General features: G+C 39.5%; 1 protein-coding gene across 2 annotated transcripts in view; it reads right to left on the bottom strand.

The window, feature by feature from the left end:
- Window positions 1-19,654, bottom strand: part of DZANK1 (double zinc ribbon and ankyrin repeat domains 1) — a 72,596-nt gene that overhangs the window by 38,719 nt on the left and 14,223 nt on the right. For both annotated transcript variants that reach the window (XM_043602964.1, XM_043602963.1), the window contains exons 5-9: window positions 18,198-18,312; window positions 16,681-16,798; window positions 15,517-15,641; window positions 11,571-11,656; window positions 4,134-4,251 (exon numbers count right to left, since the gene is read on the bottom strand). In XM_043602964.1, the coding sequence (XP_043458899.1) occupies window positions 4,134-4,251; window positions 11,571-11,656; window positions 15,517-15,641; window positions 16,681-16,798; window positions 18,198-18,312 (562 nt within the window). The remainder of the gene's footprint in view (window positions 1-4,133; window positions 4,252-11,570; window positions 11,657-15,516; window positions 15,642-16,680; window positions 16,799-18,197; window positions 18,313-19,654) is intronic.

The raw sequence follows: 19,654 nt of genomic DNA on the forward strand, positions 1-19,654 counted from the left end.
AAAATACAATCATTTCAGACTCTGAAAGTCACCAAAGGCACACAAGAAACTGAAAAGTGGTGAATTTCAGATAAAAACACTACAAGTCTACATGGTTCCTGCTTGAGGCTATCCCCACCCTCCCCCAGCTCTGTTAGTGTGGTAGCCTCACTGGGGCAGAACAGACTGCAGAAACCAGCAGCTGCTGATAGGCAGGGCTCACTTGATTTGGAGGACTGTTCAGATGACAGTCTTATTGACAAGCAAACAGGGAGGGCCAGTGGCTCTACTAGCCTGAAATCATGGTCCTGTTTGAGGCAACTAGCTAGGGATTTAACAGAGAGTTCCAGGAGGAAGGTCAAATATAGGGGGTTTGAGAAGCTCCCCATATACCCTTAGTTGAGTGGAGGATATGCACATGTGTGGCATAAACCAGAGTGAACATAAGCCACTAACACATCTCTGGCTGATGGAGGCTATACACGGAGATTCAAGGGAGTTCAGCATAAGTAAAAGCTGGGGCAGACTTGTAAACAGCCTGAAGCTTGAATGTTAGGTCCAGCCCACACACAGATCCCTCAGCAGAGAGTGGAAGCCTTACAGGATTAAGGTATTTGAGCACAACTTCTGGCCAACATTCAGTTGAGCTCTAAGCTATGCAGACCCAGGGGTGATCCAGACTTATAAATAAATAAATAAATAAATAAATAAATAAATACATACATACATACATACATACATACATACATACCTGATATCAGTGGCCATACATTTTAGGGGAGACAAACATGAAAAATTTAATCCCAGTAAACAACAACAAAACAAAACAAAAAAGAAAAGAAAAAAAAAAACACTAGGAGAAAAAGTCAGAATCCAGAATTGTTACAATATATTATATAATCTAAAATGTCCAGAATTCAAGAAAAAATATGAGGTATGCAAAAACCAAGCAAGTGTGACCTATAATCAGGGAGAGGGAAAAAAAAAGCCAGTCAATGCAAATAGTATCCCCAGATGTTGGATTTGGCAAAGATTTCAAAACAGCTATTACAGAAATGATCAAAGAACTAAAGGAAATCATATTTAAAAGATTAAAGAAAGTATGATGACAATGATCTGAAAAATAGGGAATATAAATAAGGATATAGAAATTATTTTTTAAAAACAATCATATTAAAACCTGGAGTTAAAAATTATGGGGCGCCTGGGTGGCGCAGTCGGTTGAGCGTCCGACTTCAGCCAGGTCACGATCTCACGGTCCGTGAGTTCGAGCCCCGCGTCGGGCTCTGGGCTGATGGTTCAGAGCCTGGAGCCTGTTTCCGATTCTGTGTCTCCCTCTCTCTCTGCCCCTCCCCCGTTCATGCTCTGTCTCTCTCTGTCCCAAAAAAATAAAATAAAAAACGTTGAAAAAAAAAAAAATTAAAATAACTGAAATGAAAAAAAAAAAAATCTCCAGAGGGATTCAACAGCAGGTCAGAGAAGACAGAAGAAAGAAGCAATGAACATGAATATAGTACAATAGAAATTTTCTGATCTGAAGAACAGAGAGAAAAAGGATGGAAGAAAATAAACAGACTATCAAACAAGCTGTGAGACAACATAAAACCTATCAACATACATGTAAAGAAGTCCTAGAAGGAAGGGAGAGAGAGAAAGAGGCAGAAGAAGAATTTGAAGCAATACTAGCCAAAACTTCCCATATTTGAAGAAAAACATTAGCTCCAAGAAAATTAATCCCAAGAGAGATAGACACAAAAGGATCCACAGTTAGACACAATATAGTACAATTGTTGAATGTCAAAGAGAAAATCCTAAAAGTAACAAGAGAAAAAATGACTTATCACATACATCAAAAACCACGGAGGTCAGAATGTAGGAGAATAATATGTTCAAAGGGCTGAAATTAAAAATAACTGTCACACAAGAATTCTACATCGAGTAAAACTATCTTTCAGGGGCGCCTGGGTGGTGCAGTCGGTTAAGCGTCCGACTTCAGCCAGGTCACGATCTCGTGGTCCGTGAGTTCGAGCCCCGCGTCGGGCTTTAGGCTGATGGCTCGGAGCCTGGAGCCTGTTTCCGATTCTGTGTCTCCCTCTCTCTCTGCCCCTCCCCCATTCATGCTCTGTCTCTCTCGGTCTCAAAAATAAATAAACGTTTAAAAAAAAAACTATCTTTCAAAAGAGGATGCAAAGTAAATGTTCTTGGATAAACAAAGGCAGAAACAGCTAGCAGACATGCCTTTAGCAAAGGAGGTCTGCCAGGCTGAAAATAAGTGACACTAGATTATGACTTGAGTTCACAGGAAAGAGAAGATATGAGAGGCCAGATTTCATAAATACGTGGGTAAATATAAATGAGTGCATAAACATCTTCTCTCATCTTTAAATGATGTAAGATCGTGTAACACTGCATTTTCGGTTCATAACGTATATGGATGTAATATGTAGGACAATATATGTTATAGAAAAGATAAGTAAGTGGGGAGGAAAGGAGTATAGCTGTCACCCATTGGATGGTGGGGAAATTCAACTGGGGTGACCTGGACCCAAACTGGCAAGAAAAGAAGCAAAAAACCGAGTCCAATGAAACTTGTTTGGAAATCTCCCTCTGGGGAGCCCCTAGAACATGCTGGGAAGCCACGTGCAGGCATGCTGCTGAAACTCGCTGGCAACCGGCCCACTGGGATGCCTGAGGACTATCTGGAAGCTGGCTGGCATGCCAGTGAAACTCACTGAGCAGCTGTCCATGGGGTGTCCCCGAAACTCACTGGGGTTCAGCACAACTGGGTTCCTGTAGGTTAGTGAGCAACGTCAGAGCAAAGAGAGTGGAAAGCATACCGGAACCAGAAAGAAAAGTCAAGCCCATTCTCCTGCAGTGTCCCTCCAGCAGCAATGTCCCTCTACTAACAGAAATGAACACGTAGCCAGCTGGCACAAGAGAAATGTATAAAGGGCCCTGTTCCAGCACTCACAGGGCAGGACAATGAAGGGAGGACCTGGAGCTGTAAGGTGACTTCTGCATCTCTCATGAGACTGAGTGTCTTGGATCTAAGAGCCAGGAGGAGGCTCCACCCCTTCGAATCCCAGAAACCCAGCTGAGAGCAGGACACAATAAGTAGTTAATAAATAGTTCAAATTACAAAGCTGTTTATATATTACAGCATATTAACAAATATTATTTTGGGGGGCAATATAGATGTTTCAAAGTTCAGCTCATCATTTAAAATATTTATAATCTCTGGCAACTTTTCCTCCCTGCTCTGAAAATCTGTTTTCAGGCAAGTGAAAAAGAACGGACGCTGCACCAACGAATGAATATAAGCAAGGAAAATTAAAACTGACAGGAGCTGTTCATATTTTATTTGCTGTTTTATCTTCTTTATGAAGTTCCAAATATGTTATAGTAAATTAAATTAACTTCTACAATAGTCTTGAGCAATGAATTAGAATAAATTATAAAAAGATACCTGTTCAGATTCTGACCCTTTGCTTGAAGATAGAACTTAATTCTAGAACTCAGCTTGACCTCACTGAATTAGTGGCTTTTTCTTGGGACTATCTTTTTAAAAATGGTTATTTTTCAGTCCATGTCACAGGTCATTTTATTTCATTTTGTAAACCCTACTCCAAAAAACCCTAAAGTATCAAGTGAATAACAGATAATACATTTCAATGAAGGTTTTGATTGTTAGTAAACTGAGTATGTTTTCTAACTATAAACTTATTAGTAGGTTAATACCAATTATTATCTACACTTAACAGCCAAAACTTTTTAACTGATCAATCTATAGCTTATACAAACAGTGTTTTTGGACAAAACGATGGATCTTATAGATATACAGACTTGTAACAAATACCTCTCTCCATTTATTTCCAGAATATATTTCCTTACTGTACCCAGGTCATGAACTGAAATATCACATGAGTGGGAAATACATATTTATCCATTCTTATTTATCATTGAAACAATAAGGCTTAAGGTTTTGGGGTTTTCCATCCTGAAGTAGGAGACTGGATAGCAAGACATTAACCTGCCAGTAATTTTTTCAAGAAATATTTATGTTTGTGGATCACATGTCCCAGGTACAATGCTACTGCTGCTATTAAAGATCAGATAAACCAATGAAAGGCATTTTTAAAGATTCTGCTGCTCACCTGAGCTCCTTCTGGGGGTGGGAGACGACAGCCAAATATGGGCGGGACAGGAGAGCCACATTCTTGACAGAAGCGAGCAAAGGGGTCAGATGGGCGGGGGGCCAGGCAGTGGGCACACCTACAACAAAATAGGTTCCTCATTGGCCACGTTCTAAGGGGTTCACATTTAGAAGTCAGGTGAAAATCTCACAGTGTTCAAACACTTTAGAAAATAAAAAGCAAAACAAAGAGCAGACCACTGTCAAAGGCTAAGGACCAAGTTGAAGACAGGAGATGCTTCTCCAGTCATTTTATTACAAAGTGGCCTTCCACCTGGACCCGCTGGTGCCCCTCACCTGGCCTGGCTACCTCACTTCCTGACAGTGGCAGAAGTTCAGCAGCAGCCTTGGTCCCACTTCAGACTCGTCCTATCACACAGGATCTGGCATGTGTGAGCCCCAGCAATTCCAGTAATGTCTACATTAATTGTACTTTTCTGACTTGCTCCATGACTTCTGAGTCCAGTCTAAGTGCCATGTCTTCTCACCAGGCACGCTGGAGGGCCACTTCTTGCCCAACGAAGATACACAAATGGCCAAGAAACACTGTTGTCATAAAAATGCTCAACATCACTTGTCATAAGGAAAATGCAAATCAAAACCACCATGAAATACCACTTTATATCTATTAGGATGACCATTAGAAAAATAGAAAATACAAGTATTGGTGAGGCTGGTTAGAAATTGGAACCCTCGTGCATTTCCGGTAGAAAGTGAACTGATGTAACTGCTGTGGGAAGCAGTGTGGCAGTTCCTCAAAACATTGGACAAAGAATTACCATAAAATCAAAATTCTAGCCCTAGAAGAATTGAAATCAGGGACTCAGATACTTGTACCCCAATGTCCAAAGCAGCGTTATTCCTAATAGTCAAAAGGTGGTAACAGCTCAAATGCCCATCAACAGATGAGTGGATGAACAAATTCTGGTGTATACATAATGGACTATTTTTCATCTTTAATATGTAATGAAATTCTGATACATACTACAACACGATAAACTTTGAAAATACTATACTAAGTAAAATAAGTCAGACACAAAAAAACAAATATTGTCTGATTCCATTTACATAAGGTAACTAGAATAGTCAAATTCATAGACACAGAAAGGAGAACAGAGCTGGCCAGGGCCTGGAGGGATTGGGTAAAGGAGTTACTGCTTAATGGAACTGAGTTCTATTTAGAGTGACGAAAAAGTTCTGGAAATGGATAGTGGTGATGGTTGCACAACATTGTGAATGTACTTAATGCCACTGAATTGTACACTTAAAATTTGTTAAAATGAGGGTGCTCCTGGGTGGCTCAGTCAGTTAAGTGACCGACTCTTGATTTTGGCTCAGGTCATGATCTCACAGTTCATGAAATCAAGACCCACATCAGGCTCTGTGCTGACAGCATGGAGCCTGCCTGGGATTCTCTCTCTCCTTCTCTCTGCCCTTCCCCCGCTCACGTGCACAAGCGCACATGCATGCACTCTTTCTCTCTCTCAAAATAAATAAACATTTAAAAAATTGTTAAAATGGCAGATTTTATTTATGTATACTTTACCACAACAAAAGTATAAAGGGCCTCAAAAATTGATTATAGCAAATAAAAGTAATAATGTATTGTGGGGATCATATTTGTAGAAGTAAGATAAAGGACCACAATAGCACAAAGGCTACTATTACTCAGTTCCTGGAGGCATACTATCGTAAGGTTCTTATGCTATATATGAAGTGGCATAATGACACTTGAGGATAGACTGTGATGTGTTAAAAATATGTATTATAAATCCAAAAGCAGCCACTAAAAAAAAAAAAAAAGTTATAGCTAATAAGCTAACAAAGTGTATAAAATAAAATGGAATCATGAAACATACCCAATTAATCCAAAAGATGGCAGAAAAAAAGGAAAGAGCAACAGAGAACAGATAAGACAAACATAAAACAAATAGCATGATGGTTGATTTAAATTCAAACATATCAATAGTCAGAATAAATATACTCTTAACATCCCAATTAAAATGCAGATATTATGAGGTTTCTTAAAAAGCAAGACCTAACTAGATGCTGCTTAAAAAAAATTTGTAGGGGTGCCTGGGTGGCTCAATCAGTTAAGCATCTGACTTTGGCTCAGGTCATAAGCTCGCAGTCCGTGAGTTCAAGTCCTCGCATCGGGCTCACTGCTGTCAGTGTGGAAGCTGTCAGCACAGAGCCTGCTTCGGATCCTCTGTCCCCCTCACTCTACCCCTCCCCTGCTTGCACTCACTCTCTCTCTCCCTCTCTCTCTCCCCCTCCCTCTCTCTCTCATCCAGGCGCCCCTAAATAAACATTTTTTTAAAACCTGTAAATAAGGAAAAACAAATAGGTTGTAAGTAAAAGGATAAAAAAAGATATACCATGCAAATACTAATCAGAAGAAAGCAGGAAGTGGCTACGGTGACATCAGGCAAAGTAGATTTCTGAGCAAAGAGTATCACCAAGGTTAAAGAAGTTTACTTCATGATTAAGAGAACCTAAGAATCCAAAAGGTTTACACATAATAATAATAATGCTTCAAAGTATATGAAGCAAAATCTGATAGAAAGCAAGGATAAGTAGACAAATTCATAATTATAGTCATAGATTTCTCAATCATTGACTAAGCAATAGACAGAAAACTCAGTGAAGGTAGAGAAGAGTTAAATAATACTATCAACCAATTTAACCTAATTCACATTTATAGAATACTCACTTTAGCAAAGTACACATCAAATAAACATGGAGCATTAACCAATCCAATCATACAATATATGCTCTCTGACCAAAAAAGGAATTAAATTTGAGATAAATACCAGACTATATAAGGAAAATCTCCCAAATATTTGGAAATGTAATAAAATACTTTCAAATAACCCATGGGTCAAAAAAGAAACCACCAGGATAGTTTTTAGAAAGGTTTACACTGAAACCAAATGAAAACACAACATACCAACATTAGGAGCTAAAGCAGTACTCAGGGAAATGCAGAGTCCTAAAGGCCTATATTAGAAAGAAGAAAGGCTTCAAATAAAAGACTTCATTGCCTACATTAAAGAAATCAGAAAAAGAGGAGCAAATGAAACTCAAGGTTCACTTGAAAAGAAATAGATAAACCTAAACAGACTTATATCTGTCAAATAAATTGTGTAGTTTAAAATCTTCCTTAAAAGAAAACTCTGGACCCCAGTGCCTTCAGTGGTGTATCCTACCAAACACCTAAGAAAGAAATAATACCAATTCTACACAAACTCAGAAAATTAAAAAAGAGAGACTACTTCCCAACTCATTTGATGAACCCAGCATTACCCTGACACTAAAATCAGACAGAAAGACACGGAAACTACAGACCAATATCCCTCATGCACATACATGCAAAAATTCTTTATATTTTAGCAAATCAAATTAAACATTATATAAAATAGATAATACTTGAAGTGAGATTTAACTCAGGAATGCATGGTGGATTTAAACCTTAAAAATCAATCTTTGTAATTTACCACACTAACACAAAAAGAAAAACCACATGATCACTTTAATAGGTGGAGAAAATGCTTTAGACAAAAATCTAACATCCAGTCCTGATTTAAAAACAAAACAAAACTTTCAGCAAGCTAGGAATAGGAGAAAATTTCCTCAGTCTGGAAGGGCAACAAAAAAATCTACAGCCGATATCACATTTAATATTGAGAAATGGAGTGTTTTCTCCCTAGGTTCAGGAATAAGGCAGAATAACCACTCTCATCACTTCTATTCCAAGTTTACTGGGATGTTCTGGCCAAAATAACAAGCCAAGAAAAAGAAAGAAAAGGGATCTGTATATGTTCCAGCGGCAGAGAGCAGACTGCTCTCAGCTTGCCCAGCACCCTAGAGGAGCAAAGAATATATGAATAAGGAATGTTATCATCCAGGTGGCTTTAGGATCCTGAGGAGTAGAGGGGGACAGCACTGAGGAGGCCTAGATGGATCTAATTTGTGTAGGAGTTCCCTGTAGATAAATTATTGGCCACCCAACCACTATAACCTAGTGTGTAATGGCTGAATGAATATGCAATCAACTGCAGTGTAACTAAGGCATCTAAAGCTCTAGAACTAGTCAGGTGTACCCCCCACCCAATACCATTTCCTTCCCTCTAATCCTACCTGATATTAACAAAGCATTCATAATTCTAAGGATAATCTCTATTTTATTGTGTTCTTTTGTAACTTTTAAATAAATCAATTTATATAGAAAGAAAGAAAGAAAGAAAGAAAGAAAGAAAGAAAGAAAGAAAGAAAAGAAAAGAAAAGAAAAGAAAAAAAGAAAGAAAGAGGAAGGGAAGGAGGGAGGGAGGAAGGAAGGTATATATCCATAAAGGAAATGAAGAAGTAAAACAATTGCCTTTATTTGCAGGTGACCTGATCACCTAGGTAGATAATTCTATGGACTCTACCAAAAAAAGCTGAAAGAATAAATGAATTTATAAGAACACTACATAAAAATCAACTTTATATTCCAGCAATGAGTTATCAGAAATTTACATTTTAAAAGCAATACCATTTACAACAGCATCAAAAAAACATGAAATGCTCAGAAATCAATTTGACAGAAGATATGTAAAACCTGAGCAATGAAAACTACACAACACAGGGGCACCTGGGTGGCTCAGCTCGTTGAGCGTCCGACTTAGGCTCAGGTCATAATCTCATGGTCGTGAGTTTGAGCCCCACATCAGGCTCACCGTTGTCAGCACAGAGCCCACTTTGGATCCTCTGTCCCCCTCTCTGTCTGCCCCTCCCCCACTTGTGCTCTTGTGCTCTCTCTCTCTCTCTCTCTCTCAAAAATAAATAAAACATTAAAAAAACCCACATATATAAAAAAAGAAAAAAGACAAGAAAAGAAACATTAAAAAAAAATTACAAAACATAGTTGAAGGATGTTAAGAAAGCCCTAAACAGTAAGATACACGATTTTCCTGGACTTTAAAGACTCAAAATTGTTAACAAAATCAATTTTTCTTAAATTAATATATAAATTAAATGCAATCCAAATCAAAACTCTAGCATACATTTTGTAGATGTTGAGAAGCTGATTTTAAAACTTATTTGAAAATGCAAAGTGCCTAGAATAACCAAAACATTTTTGTAAAAGAACACAGTTGGAGAATTCATAATACTTAGCTTCAAGATTTATTATAAAGCTATGGTAATCAAAGCAGTATGGTAGTAAATATAAACAAACATCAGTGAATCAGAATACAGAGTCCAGAAACAGATCCACACAAATATCAATTGGTTTTAAATATTCCAAATGTAATCAGTGAGGAAAGGACAATTGCTTTCAACAAATGGTGCTGGAATAAACTCACACCATAATCAAACATGGATCATGGACCTAAATAGCGATAAAACTTCTAGAAGAAAACATAAAATAAAATATTGTAAGTGAAATATGTCATGGGTTTGAGAAAGACTTCTTAAATATGTCAAAATGAACATAAAGTATAAGAGAAAAATAAATACACTGGATTTCATAAAAAATAAAAACAAGTGCTTCGGAAAAAAAAAAACTTTCTTAAGCAAATAACAAGCCAAACTGGGAGAAAATATTTGTAAAACATATATTAACAAAAGAGAACATGTACAACTCAATAATGAGATATAGAACTCAATCTTTGAAAAGGGTAAAATGTTTGAACGGTCACTTTCCCAAAGAAGGTGTACCGATGGCAAGTAAGCACTTTTAAAGGCGCTCAAAATCATTAGTCACTAGGGAAATGCACATGAAATCCACAAAGACCATCTCACTAGAATGGCTAAACATAAAAATTAAAGCATTGGTAAGGATGTAGAGAAAGTGGGATTCTCACACACCACTGGAGGGAATGTAAAATGGTGCACCTTCTTTGGAAAACAGTTTGGCAGTTTCTTAAAAAATTAGACATATACCTATCATATGACCTGGCCATTTCATTCCAGGTATGTACCTAAGGGAAATTAAACTATTATGTGCATATGATGATTTATATACAAATTTTCCCAGCAGCTTTATCTGTAATAGTCCCAATCTGGAAACAACCCAAATGTCCATCAATAGACAGCTGAATAAACTGATTGTGATGTATCCATATAACGGGATACGACTCCGCAGTCAAAAGAAATAAACATTTGAAACATGCAGCAACATGGGTGAATTTCAAAATGATTAGGAAAATGAAAGAAGCCTGGCAAAAAAGAGCACATACTGAATTATTCCACTTACGGACAGAACCAAATACAAACTAAGCTACAGTGATAAGAAGCAGATCAATAAGTTGCCTTAGGATAGGGAGGAGCATAAGGGAGAGACTTCCAAAAGGTACAGTGCAGGAAACTTTTAGAGGTGATGGACTTGTTCATCTTCTTGATTATGGTGGTAGTTTCAAGGTTATATGCATATGTCAATTGTACTGTTTCTTTTTGCAAAATGAGGAATTAAAAAAATGTTTTTTGAGTATAGTTGCCACACAATGTTAAATTAGTTTCAGTTGTACAACCTACTGATCCAACTTCTTTCTATGTTATGCTATGCTCACCACAAGGATAGCTACCATCTGTCACCATGCAACACTATTACCATTAACTATATTCCCTATGCTTTTATTCCTGCGACCTATTCATTCCATAACTAGAAGCCTGTATCTCCCATTCCTCTTTCCCCAATTTTGCCCATCCTTCTAACTCCCTCCCCTCTGGCAACCATCAGTTTGTTCTCTGAATTTATAAGTTTGATTCTTTTCTTTGTTTATTCACTGGTTTGTTTTTTAGATTCTACAAATGAGTGAAATCATATAGTATTTGTCTTTCTCTGACTGACTTATTTCACTTAGCATTATATTCTTTAGCTCCATCCACACTGTTGCAAATGGCAAGATCTCATTCTTTTTTATGGCTGAATAATATTCCATTGTATAAATATAATACATCTTCTCTATCCATTCGCCTATTGATGGACACTTAGGTTGCTTCCATATCTTGGCTATTGTACGTAATGCTGTGATATACATAGCGATCAACTGTACTTTTTAAAGAAGTGCAATTTTATTGTATATCAATACACTTAAAATTTGTAAAACTTTTGGGGCATCTGGATGACTCAGTCAGTTAAGCATCTGACTTTGGCTCATGATCTCACAGTTGGAGGGTTCAGGTCCTGCTTTGGGCTCCGCACTGACAGTGTGGAGCCTGCTTGGGATTCTCTCTCTCTCCCTTTCTCTCTGCTCCTCCCCCACTCATGCTTTCTTTCTCTAAAAAAAAACATTTTGTAAAATGTAATGAAGGACAGTTGGGTGAGCAAACACCATTCTTATGTCTCATCCTTACATTTTTTTGACAATATGTCTCAGTAGGATTTAAGAAATAGTAAAGAAAATGTGACACTTACTTGAGAAAGTCTGTCTGTCTTTGAATTCTCATGATCTCTGTGCTTGTCAAACTCTTCCGGCCAGTTATGTGTGCAAAACTAGGGAACTACAATTAAGGATACATATAAAATCATGGTAAAAGCTATGGTATAGTAAAATTTCATTAAAAATTCATTCTAATGGGCTGTCTTATCATATCCAGCACCCATCTTTTAAAAACCATGACAGAAAAAACATTAAGTACTGATTACCCCAAGTACCTGACATTAAAAATATCAAAGTGCTATTACAATTAGGTATGTATATTTCATTAAAAACAAGAGTTTATAAGAAAAGATATCTGAATTAACCATCAGACAAACCAGAGTTTAGAATTTAAAAACCTAAATTGACCTCCATTTTTCTCAAAAATCTTTGAGATCCTTAGGAAACTCAAAGTAGTCACCTAAAAGAACATATGCAGCAACTGTCTGCTATTATCCAAAAACATTGAAATCATTTTGATATATTCTTATCTGAGCATTCACTTTATAACAGGTACTGTGTTTGACACAGAAGGGGGGAAAAAAATATTACATGGTACCTACCCTCCAGGACCTGAACTGGAATATACACAAAATACTGAAACACTGTAGGTTCAGTGTAGTGTGTGTGTGTGTGTGTGTGTGTGTGTGTGTGTGTGTGGAGTCCCATGGGACCCTAGAGGACATAATCACACTTGCTCCAGGGGAGAAGGGCCTCCCAGGGTGCTAACATCTGAGCTGGGCCTGGGGAGTAAAGAAAGGTTCGTCAAATGGACACAAGGACAATGGGAATCCCAAGCAGAAGAAACCCATTTGCAAAGGCACAGTGGCAGGGCAGTGTTCAGCCCATTCGGGGCTCAGCCATTTGACATGGTTTGGAAGTCTGAGGGGCTGGAGGAGGAATGTGGAGGGGAGAAGCTATCACTTAAGGAGCGTCTGACACAACTAAAACGACATTATGTGGCCATTATCTCCTTAACATTTCACAATGACCTTATGAGGTGGGTAGCATTTTCCCCATGTTTTAAATGTTTGTAAGTTTCTTTTGAAACTCAATTTCAATTTCAATAATTCCTTAATAATTTCAAACTTACAGAAGAAGTACAGGGAGAGTACAAATAACTCCTGCATACCCAGCTTGACCAGTTTTTCACATTAACATTTTGCCCGGTGCACTTCCCTTCTCTATCTCTCTCTGAACCATGTGAGAATGGACGGCAGTTACGATGCCCCTTTTCCCCTACATTCTTCAGTGTGCACATCCTAAGAACAATGATGTCCTCTCACGCAGCAATGCAATTATCAAAACCAGAAAAGTTAACAGCTACCCAGTACTGTGATCTAATCCCCAGATCTTTACTCAAATGTCATTGTTTGTGCCAATGACGTCCTTCACAGCTATATATTTATTTTTTTCCTGGTTTAGGATCCAGTCCCGTGTCAGGCTTTGCATTTAGTGGTCATGTGTCTTTTGTCTCCTTTAATCTGCAATTGTTCCTCAGTCTGTCCTTACTTTTCATGACCTTGACATGTTTGAATTTAATTTGTAGAATCTCCTTCAATTTGGTTTTGTCTGATGTTTCCTCCTGATGGGATTCAGTCACGCATTTTGGCCCAAATATGAGAGAAACAATACTGTGTCCCATCTCAGTGCCTCACACAAAGAGGCACATATAATCCCCATTTTTGAGATGAAGATACTGAGGCTCAGAAAGGTTGAGTCACTTGCTTGAGGTCGCATCAACAGAATGTGAACTGTCTCAGGTACCTCAGCCTATCTGACCCCAGTAGGGTCTCTGTCTACCACAATACCTGCATGCAGAGCTTAGGAAGCTAGAACTTGTGCTGTAGGCAATAGGGAGTGGTCAGAGGTCTTGAGTTGCTTTCGTGTCAGGTCCAACGTGGCATAGACCAGGTGTCACAAAGTGGTGGTCTACTGGCTAAATCTGGCCTGCCGTTGAGTTCCATTTGACCCAGATATACTGGTCCACAATGTTTCAAATTTTGATTTAATTGTTAATATTTACACATAAACAGGCAGGTTTCTGGCTTTTCTTGTAAAATCAAGATGTGGCAACACTGAGCCCATAGGCCTTCTTGTCAATAGTTGGCCGGAGCTGAGTACAGATAACCCACTAACTGACTGGGGCATTCCACGTTGCTAGAGAACCCCCAACTCTTATGCCCCGAAACTGAAGCCTAGTGTAGGCTGTCATTTCTCTCCCACCCAGGCTGTACCATGCATTTACTCTGCTGTCTAGCCCCTGATGGCACCCCCCAGGTCAGTGCTTAGTTCAGAGACATCTTGTCTTCCTGGTGGTTGCTGACATGTTATAATATCCACCAGTATCATTAATTCTGATGTTCGCTGAAGTATGGTTCAGATGGGATTCAGCTGGAATGTTGACAAGAGTCTCATACCAATAGGAATAAAAAGAGTGGAAGATAAATATTTCGTTGTCCTTTTCTGGCCCCCTTGCACCTCTGAATTCTAGTCAAAGTCCCCAAATGTGTCTCTAATGTTCCTATTTTTTTAGAGGATTCTAAATGTTGGAGTCTTCACAAATTGTCTTACTCTATCTTTTCCTTGTAACAACTCTATCTGCCCACCCACCATATTTCTTGGAGGGCCACAAAGTCCAGGCCGAGGACCACAGACCTACTAAGGCCTTCATGGAAACCTTAGTAAACAAAAGAACAACTATCCCTGCAATAGACGATCACCCTTTCCCAGTCTTCTGGAAGAATGGTTCCTTGGTTACCAAATGGACTAATTTACGCTCAACACCTGTGAGCAATGCTCACCACTGTAGCCATTATAGTGTATAATACTGATTTTTAGACAGAAAAATATCATTTTGAAGAATGAGTGGTATATGACAAAATGCAATCATAACTGTTTTCAGAAGACAGTCTCACGTGAGCATAATAATTTGTAATGTGTCCAGAAAGAGTTTCTGTTTTTAGGAGATTCTAAATGTTGGAATCTTCACATATTGTCTTACTCTATCTTTTCCTTGAAACAACTCTAGGTGGGCAAGGTAATCCAAATAGTCATACACAAAGAAAATCTCTCTCTCTCTCTTTCTCTCTCTCCCTCAAAACTCAAAAATAAATAAACATTAAAAACAACTTTTTCTGAGGTTGGGTTCTTGGGATTGGTTTGAAGCCCCTCAGATGACTCTACTATACAGCTGTGTTGAGAACCACAGGGGTCTGTGCTCTCGCCCCAGCCTACCTTTCCCACCTCATCTCCTGCCTTGCTCACCATGCTCCATCCACACCAACCTCCTGGTACTCCCTCACTTTGCTATTGTTACTGCTGCCAAGATCTTTGCAGGGCTGGCTTCTGTTCATCTTGAATTCGAACATCAATTCAATTCTATTCAGAAGGTTCAATTCAAATTTAAGGAGGTTCAATTCAAATTTGTCACCCCAAATTAGAACCACTCTTGTTCTTCCTCTGTGGTCATTCTCTATCCCACGGGTTTTCAAACTTCAGTATGCATCAGAAGAAGGACCAATTAAAACAGACACTGGGCCCAGCCTCAGAATCTCTGATTCAAAAATCTGGGCTGGGGCCCGAGCATCTGTATTTCTAATAAACTTCCATGTGATGCTGATGCTACTGGTATGTGGGGCCACACTTTGAGAACCACTGCTCTATCCCATTACCCCCGCTTTATCTTTTTCATGACATTTGTCACTATTTAAAAATTTTTGTTTGATGACTTACATGTTTATTATCTGCCTACCTCCACCCCCAATACAATGTAAGCTCCCAAGTACAGTGGCCTTTCTTGTCCAACGCAGTATTCCCAGAACTGAAACGGTGCCTGACACATGGTGAGAAGGCTGGGGTACACTGTCTTAAAAGTATTTCATGGGAAGATTAAGAATATAGGAGGTATTTAGTACCATAAAGATTTTCTTTAGAGGTTACCTGAGACTGGCGGGTGGGTGGTCTAGAACCTGATTCTTCATGGTAAGGTGGGATTTCCAGTGGACTCTCTGAGAAACGAAGATCTTTCCATGTTTTAGAGTCAGTTCTTTCACCTACCTCAAGGTCTACAATTATTAAAAAAAAAATCATTCTGTGGACATCTGTAATTATATATGTAATCATGCAAATACATCTTTATAGTTGGAAACCTTCTAAGTGACCACTGTCATCACATCTTTCACTAGACGTAGTGACTATATAAAGAAGCCTCCACTCAGTGAACTAGCACTAGGAAAGAAAAAATTAGCCTGGACTCAGAAAATAAAAATCTTCCCTGCTACATTCTACAACATTCCACATCAAGCTGAGAAAATAGACAAATCCAATGCCAACGTTAGCAGGAAACACTGTTTCTCCCAAAGACACACTGCAGATGTAAAATGTCATAACAGCCTCCCCCCCTTTTTGAGTAGCTATTGTTTCTTACTTGCTGAGAAACCTTGTGCTCTGAAACCAGAGATAATCAGAAACTTTGCTGATTGAAATCATATCAGCAAGAATCAAACCTCCGACTCTTGCCTGGAGGACATAAGTCACTCGGACACAGAGAAGCAGCCTCAATTTCCAACCTTGGTGTAGAGCATCAGAGAAGGGTCTCTGAATACAACATTCCACATTTATTTTCAGTTTCCAAGGTGAACAAAACCCTGGTTCCCTTTACAATACATACTTGATGGTGAGCACTTTACACCAGGCCCTGCTTTGCTTCAAGTCTGTCAAAATTCTGCTTCCCAAACTCCACCTGCCCCCCTAACCTTATAACTGTGTCTTTTCCTTTATTTGGTGAGATGCCCCATGATTCCTCTGAAGTGTGGTATCCCTTGTTGCAATGGGTCGACAAATCTCACTTTGTTGGACTCCTTGATTATCCCTCTTGGTCTTTTTTTTATTTTAATATGAAATTTATTGTCAGAATGGTTTCCATACAACACCCAGTGCTCATCCCAACAGGTGCCCTCCTCAATGCTTAAACTGTTAGTGAGGACAGCACTAAGACTCAGATTATAGCTTACTTTTCTATTCCAGTATTTCTTATTCTAACCCTTCTTCACACAAGAAAACCAGCAGTGAACCTGTTTGGTGGTTTACAATTCTAAACCTTACCTTCATCCTGCCATGTCATACTTGGAGACTTTCTAAGATTAACATTCCAACCCTGTTTATTTTCAGCATTCTTACATTTATTCCGTAGTTTTGACCCAACAAACCCATTTTTCAATTCCTAGGAATGAAGAGAATTTATGTCAGTCACTTCATCACACCCATTTAGAATGTGAAAATTAAAAATTGCCAGGTGGAGACAGTGTCATGGTATGTACTTCTTGCTGGGAAGGGTTTACAGTAGTTTTTTACATAGTAACCTCTGTTTCACTTTACTCTGAAAACACACAGCTTTGTATCTGGGCCCTTGGCTGGCAGCATGTCTGGTTGGTAGGGACCAGCAGTCAAACAGCCAGGAACAGCGGCCAACAGCAGGACATGAAGGCAGGATGTTACAATCATGGCAGTCTGGGGAATAACAAAGGGACCACCAGATCCAGGAAGCAAATAAAGGGTGGGGTCAGACCAAGGTAGGACTTAAGTACAATACCTGCTCATACACAATCCTTATACTATTCTCCATGAACTTTCTTCTCCTAGATGCAGCCGGTTATGGCTTGTTCAAGCCTGAGCCCCTGCTAATGCATGTAGGCTCAGCCTCTGCTGGATGCCCCTGCCCACGGTAGATCTCTGATCTGATCACACTTGAACCCCACACTATACCTTCACCCACTGCTCTGCTCCCACAACCACCTCTATGGGCTCTGGTCCATCCTTGGGCTGAAGGGACTCCCTCACGAACTTCCAGTCATCCCCATCAAGACCTCCATGACTGAGACTTGTTGGCTGGTTGCCTTACCATGGGTTAGCCCATCCTCTGGCTCTTGGATCTATCTCACCGATCCCCACAGCCCAGGGACTGAAGTTTCAAACATCCTTGTAGATAAGTCTAGTTCACTCTCTAAAGAGGTGAGGCTTTGGTCACAGATGGTTTCTACTAGTCTGATGTATCTGTTCAACAAATGTACACTCACTGCCTTCTCCTGCCCACCTCTATGGAAGGCAATGAGTATGGCAGTCATGCTCTCTGCCACCTTGGAATTTACGCCGCATGAAGAAGACAGACAACAAGCAAAGTAATCACATATTGAAAGCACTATACAAAAGGAGAAGGCCTGGATGCTAGGACAGCAATGATAGCACACAACATACAGAGTCTAGTTTGGCTGCCATATATACAGGGGAGTCACAGAGCAATAAAGGATTACTGAAGACAGAAACTGATCACTTGGGATACCAGGCTAAAGGTTTCTGCTTTCATCAATAGGTAAGTGGGGAATCAATGAAGACACTGGAGCATGGGCCGTGATGCTGGGTAGGAATGTCTAATGTGCAGGATGAAACACGTGCAGGATGGACTGACCAACGGGTGGGAAATCACTCTGCAATGGCCACTACTGACCTCAATTATAAGGACATGTGAGCATAGGGTACGAAATGAAAAAGAAGATGGGATCTCTGAGAAAGGAGGAACCAAGAATATGGTGACTATCTGAAAGTGCTACAGGTTCATTACTTGCCTGCTTTGAAGAATCTTTGAGAATATTTTCAACATTGTCTTCAGAAGACACTGTATTTGGTGGCTCATAGCCCACCTGAAACACCTTTGTTACAATGCCACTCTGTCTGCAGTCCCTGAAAATTATTCAAAATAGAAAGAGCCTCTGTGTCACACAAAGCTTCAAAGAAAAGATGGCTAACAATTAAGAGAACTCTATAAAGTTCCTTGGCCTCACTACTAAGGTTATTATGTTTTAAACTGGAAAAATCAAAGCACAACTTTTAAAGTCCTTCCTTACCCTGTTCTCAGTTAGATTATCTACTGCTGTGTAACAAAGCACTCCAAAACATAGTGTCTTCACACACAAACTGGGTTAGCCAGGCCCATCTGGGTAGCTCTCATTTGTCATCTCTCACATGGTCAGACAGATATCAGTTAGACTGGAGTGAACTGAAAGATTAGCTCAGCTGGATGTCTAAAATGCTTTCTTGGGGCACCTGGGTGGCTCAGTTGGTTGAGTGTCTGACTTCAGTTCATGTCATGATCTCGTGGTTCGTGAGTTCAAGCCCTGCGTCAGGCTCTGTGCTGACAGCTCAGAGCCTGGAGCCTGCTTCCAATTCTGTGTCTCCCTCACTCTCTGCCCCTCCCCCGCTTGTGCTTGCGCTCTCTCTCGCTCTCTCTCTCTCAAAAATAAATAATCATTAAAAAATTTTTTAAATAAATAAATAAAATGTTTTTTTTCCCTCATATTCAGAGCCTGGGCTAGCATAACTGGAACAGCTGGGGGCTCGCCAATCTTCTTTCTCAGCCTCGGTGTCTATCTGTCTGTTTCCCTCTCCCTCCCTCTTATGGTGGTTAGCTTAGGCTTCCTCACAATATGGACGGCTCAGGGAAATCAGACATCCTTCATGGTGCCTGGCTTCACCCAGGGTTTATGTTCCAAGACACCATAGCAGAAACTGTAATACTTCTTTTTATCTAGACTTAACATCATTTCTGAAGCATTTTATTGGTCAAAAGTAAGTTGTAGGGCCAGCCCAGATTTAAGCAGAGGGGCTACACTGGGAGGCATGGTTTATTGCATTTTTGGAGTCCGCCACACTCACCATAAGATTTCATACCTTAAGCCTCAAACTATTCTAAAACAAAGAGTGGGGTTACCAATAAACCATTCCATGTGAGCCAAGAGAATTTTCCTTCCTCCAGCTGAAGGTAGCATCTGCTCTGGCAAGCTTAATTCCTTACATACCAGCAATATTTCAATGTATTCATAACATTTCACCATTAATCTTGTTCCTCTTGGATACAATAAAAGTTCCATGAGAAAGCAATGTAGAGGTGCCCATAACTAAAAAACTGGTGGTGACTGAATCTCAGCACCAGCAGCTTGCCTAGACTCTTTTTTTTCCCATTTATTTTATTTTTGTTTTTTTAGAGAGACAGAGCACATGCGAGGAGGGGAGAGGAATATAGGGG

The sequence above is a fragment of the Prionailurus bengalensis genome, chromosome A3 (genome assembly GCF_016509475.1).
Source record: "Prionailurus bengalensis isolate Pbe53 chromosome A3, Fcat_Pben_1.1_paternal_pri, whole genome shotgun sequence".
Classification (NCBI taxonomy): domain Eukaryota; kingdom Metazoa; phylum Chordata; class Mammalia; order Carnivora; family Felidae; genus Prionailurus; species Prionailurus bengalensis.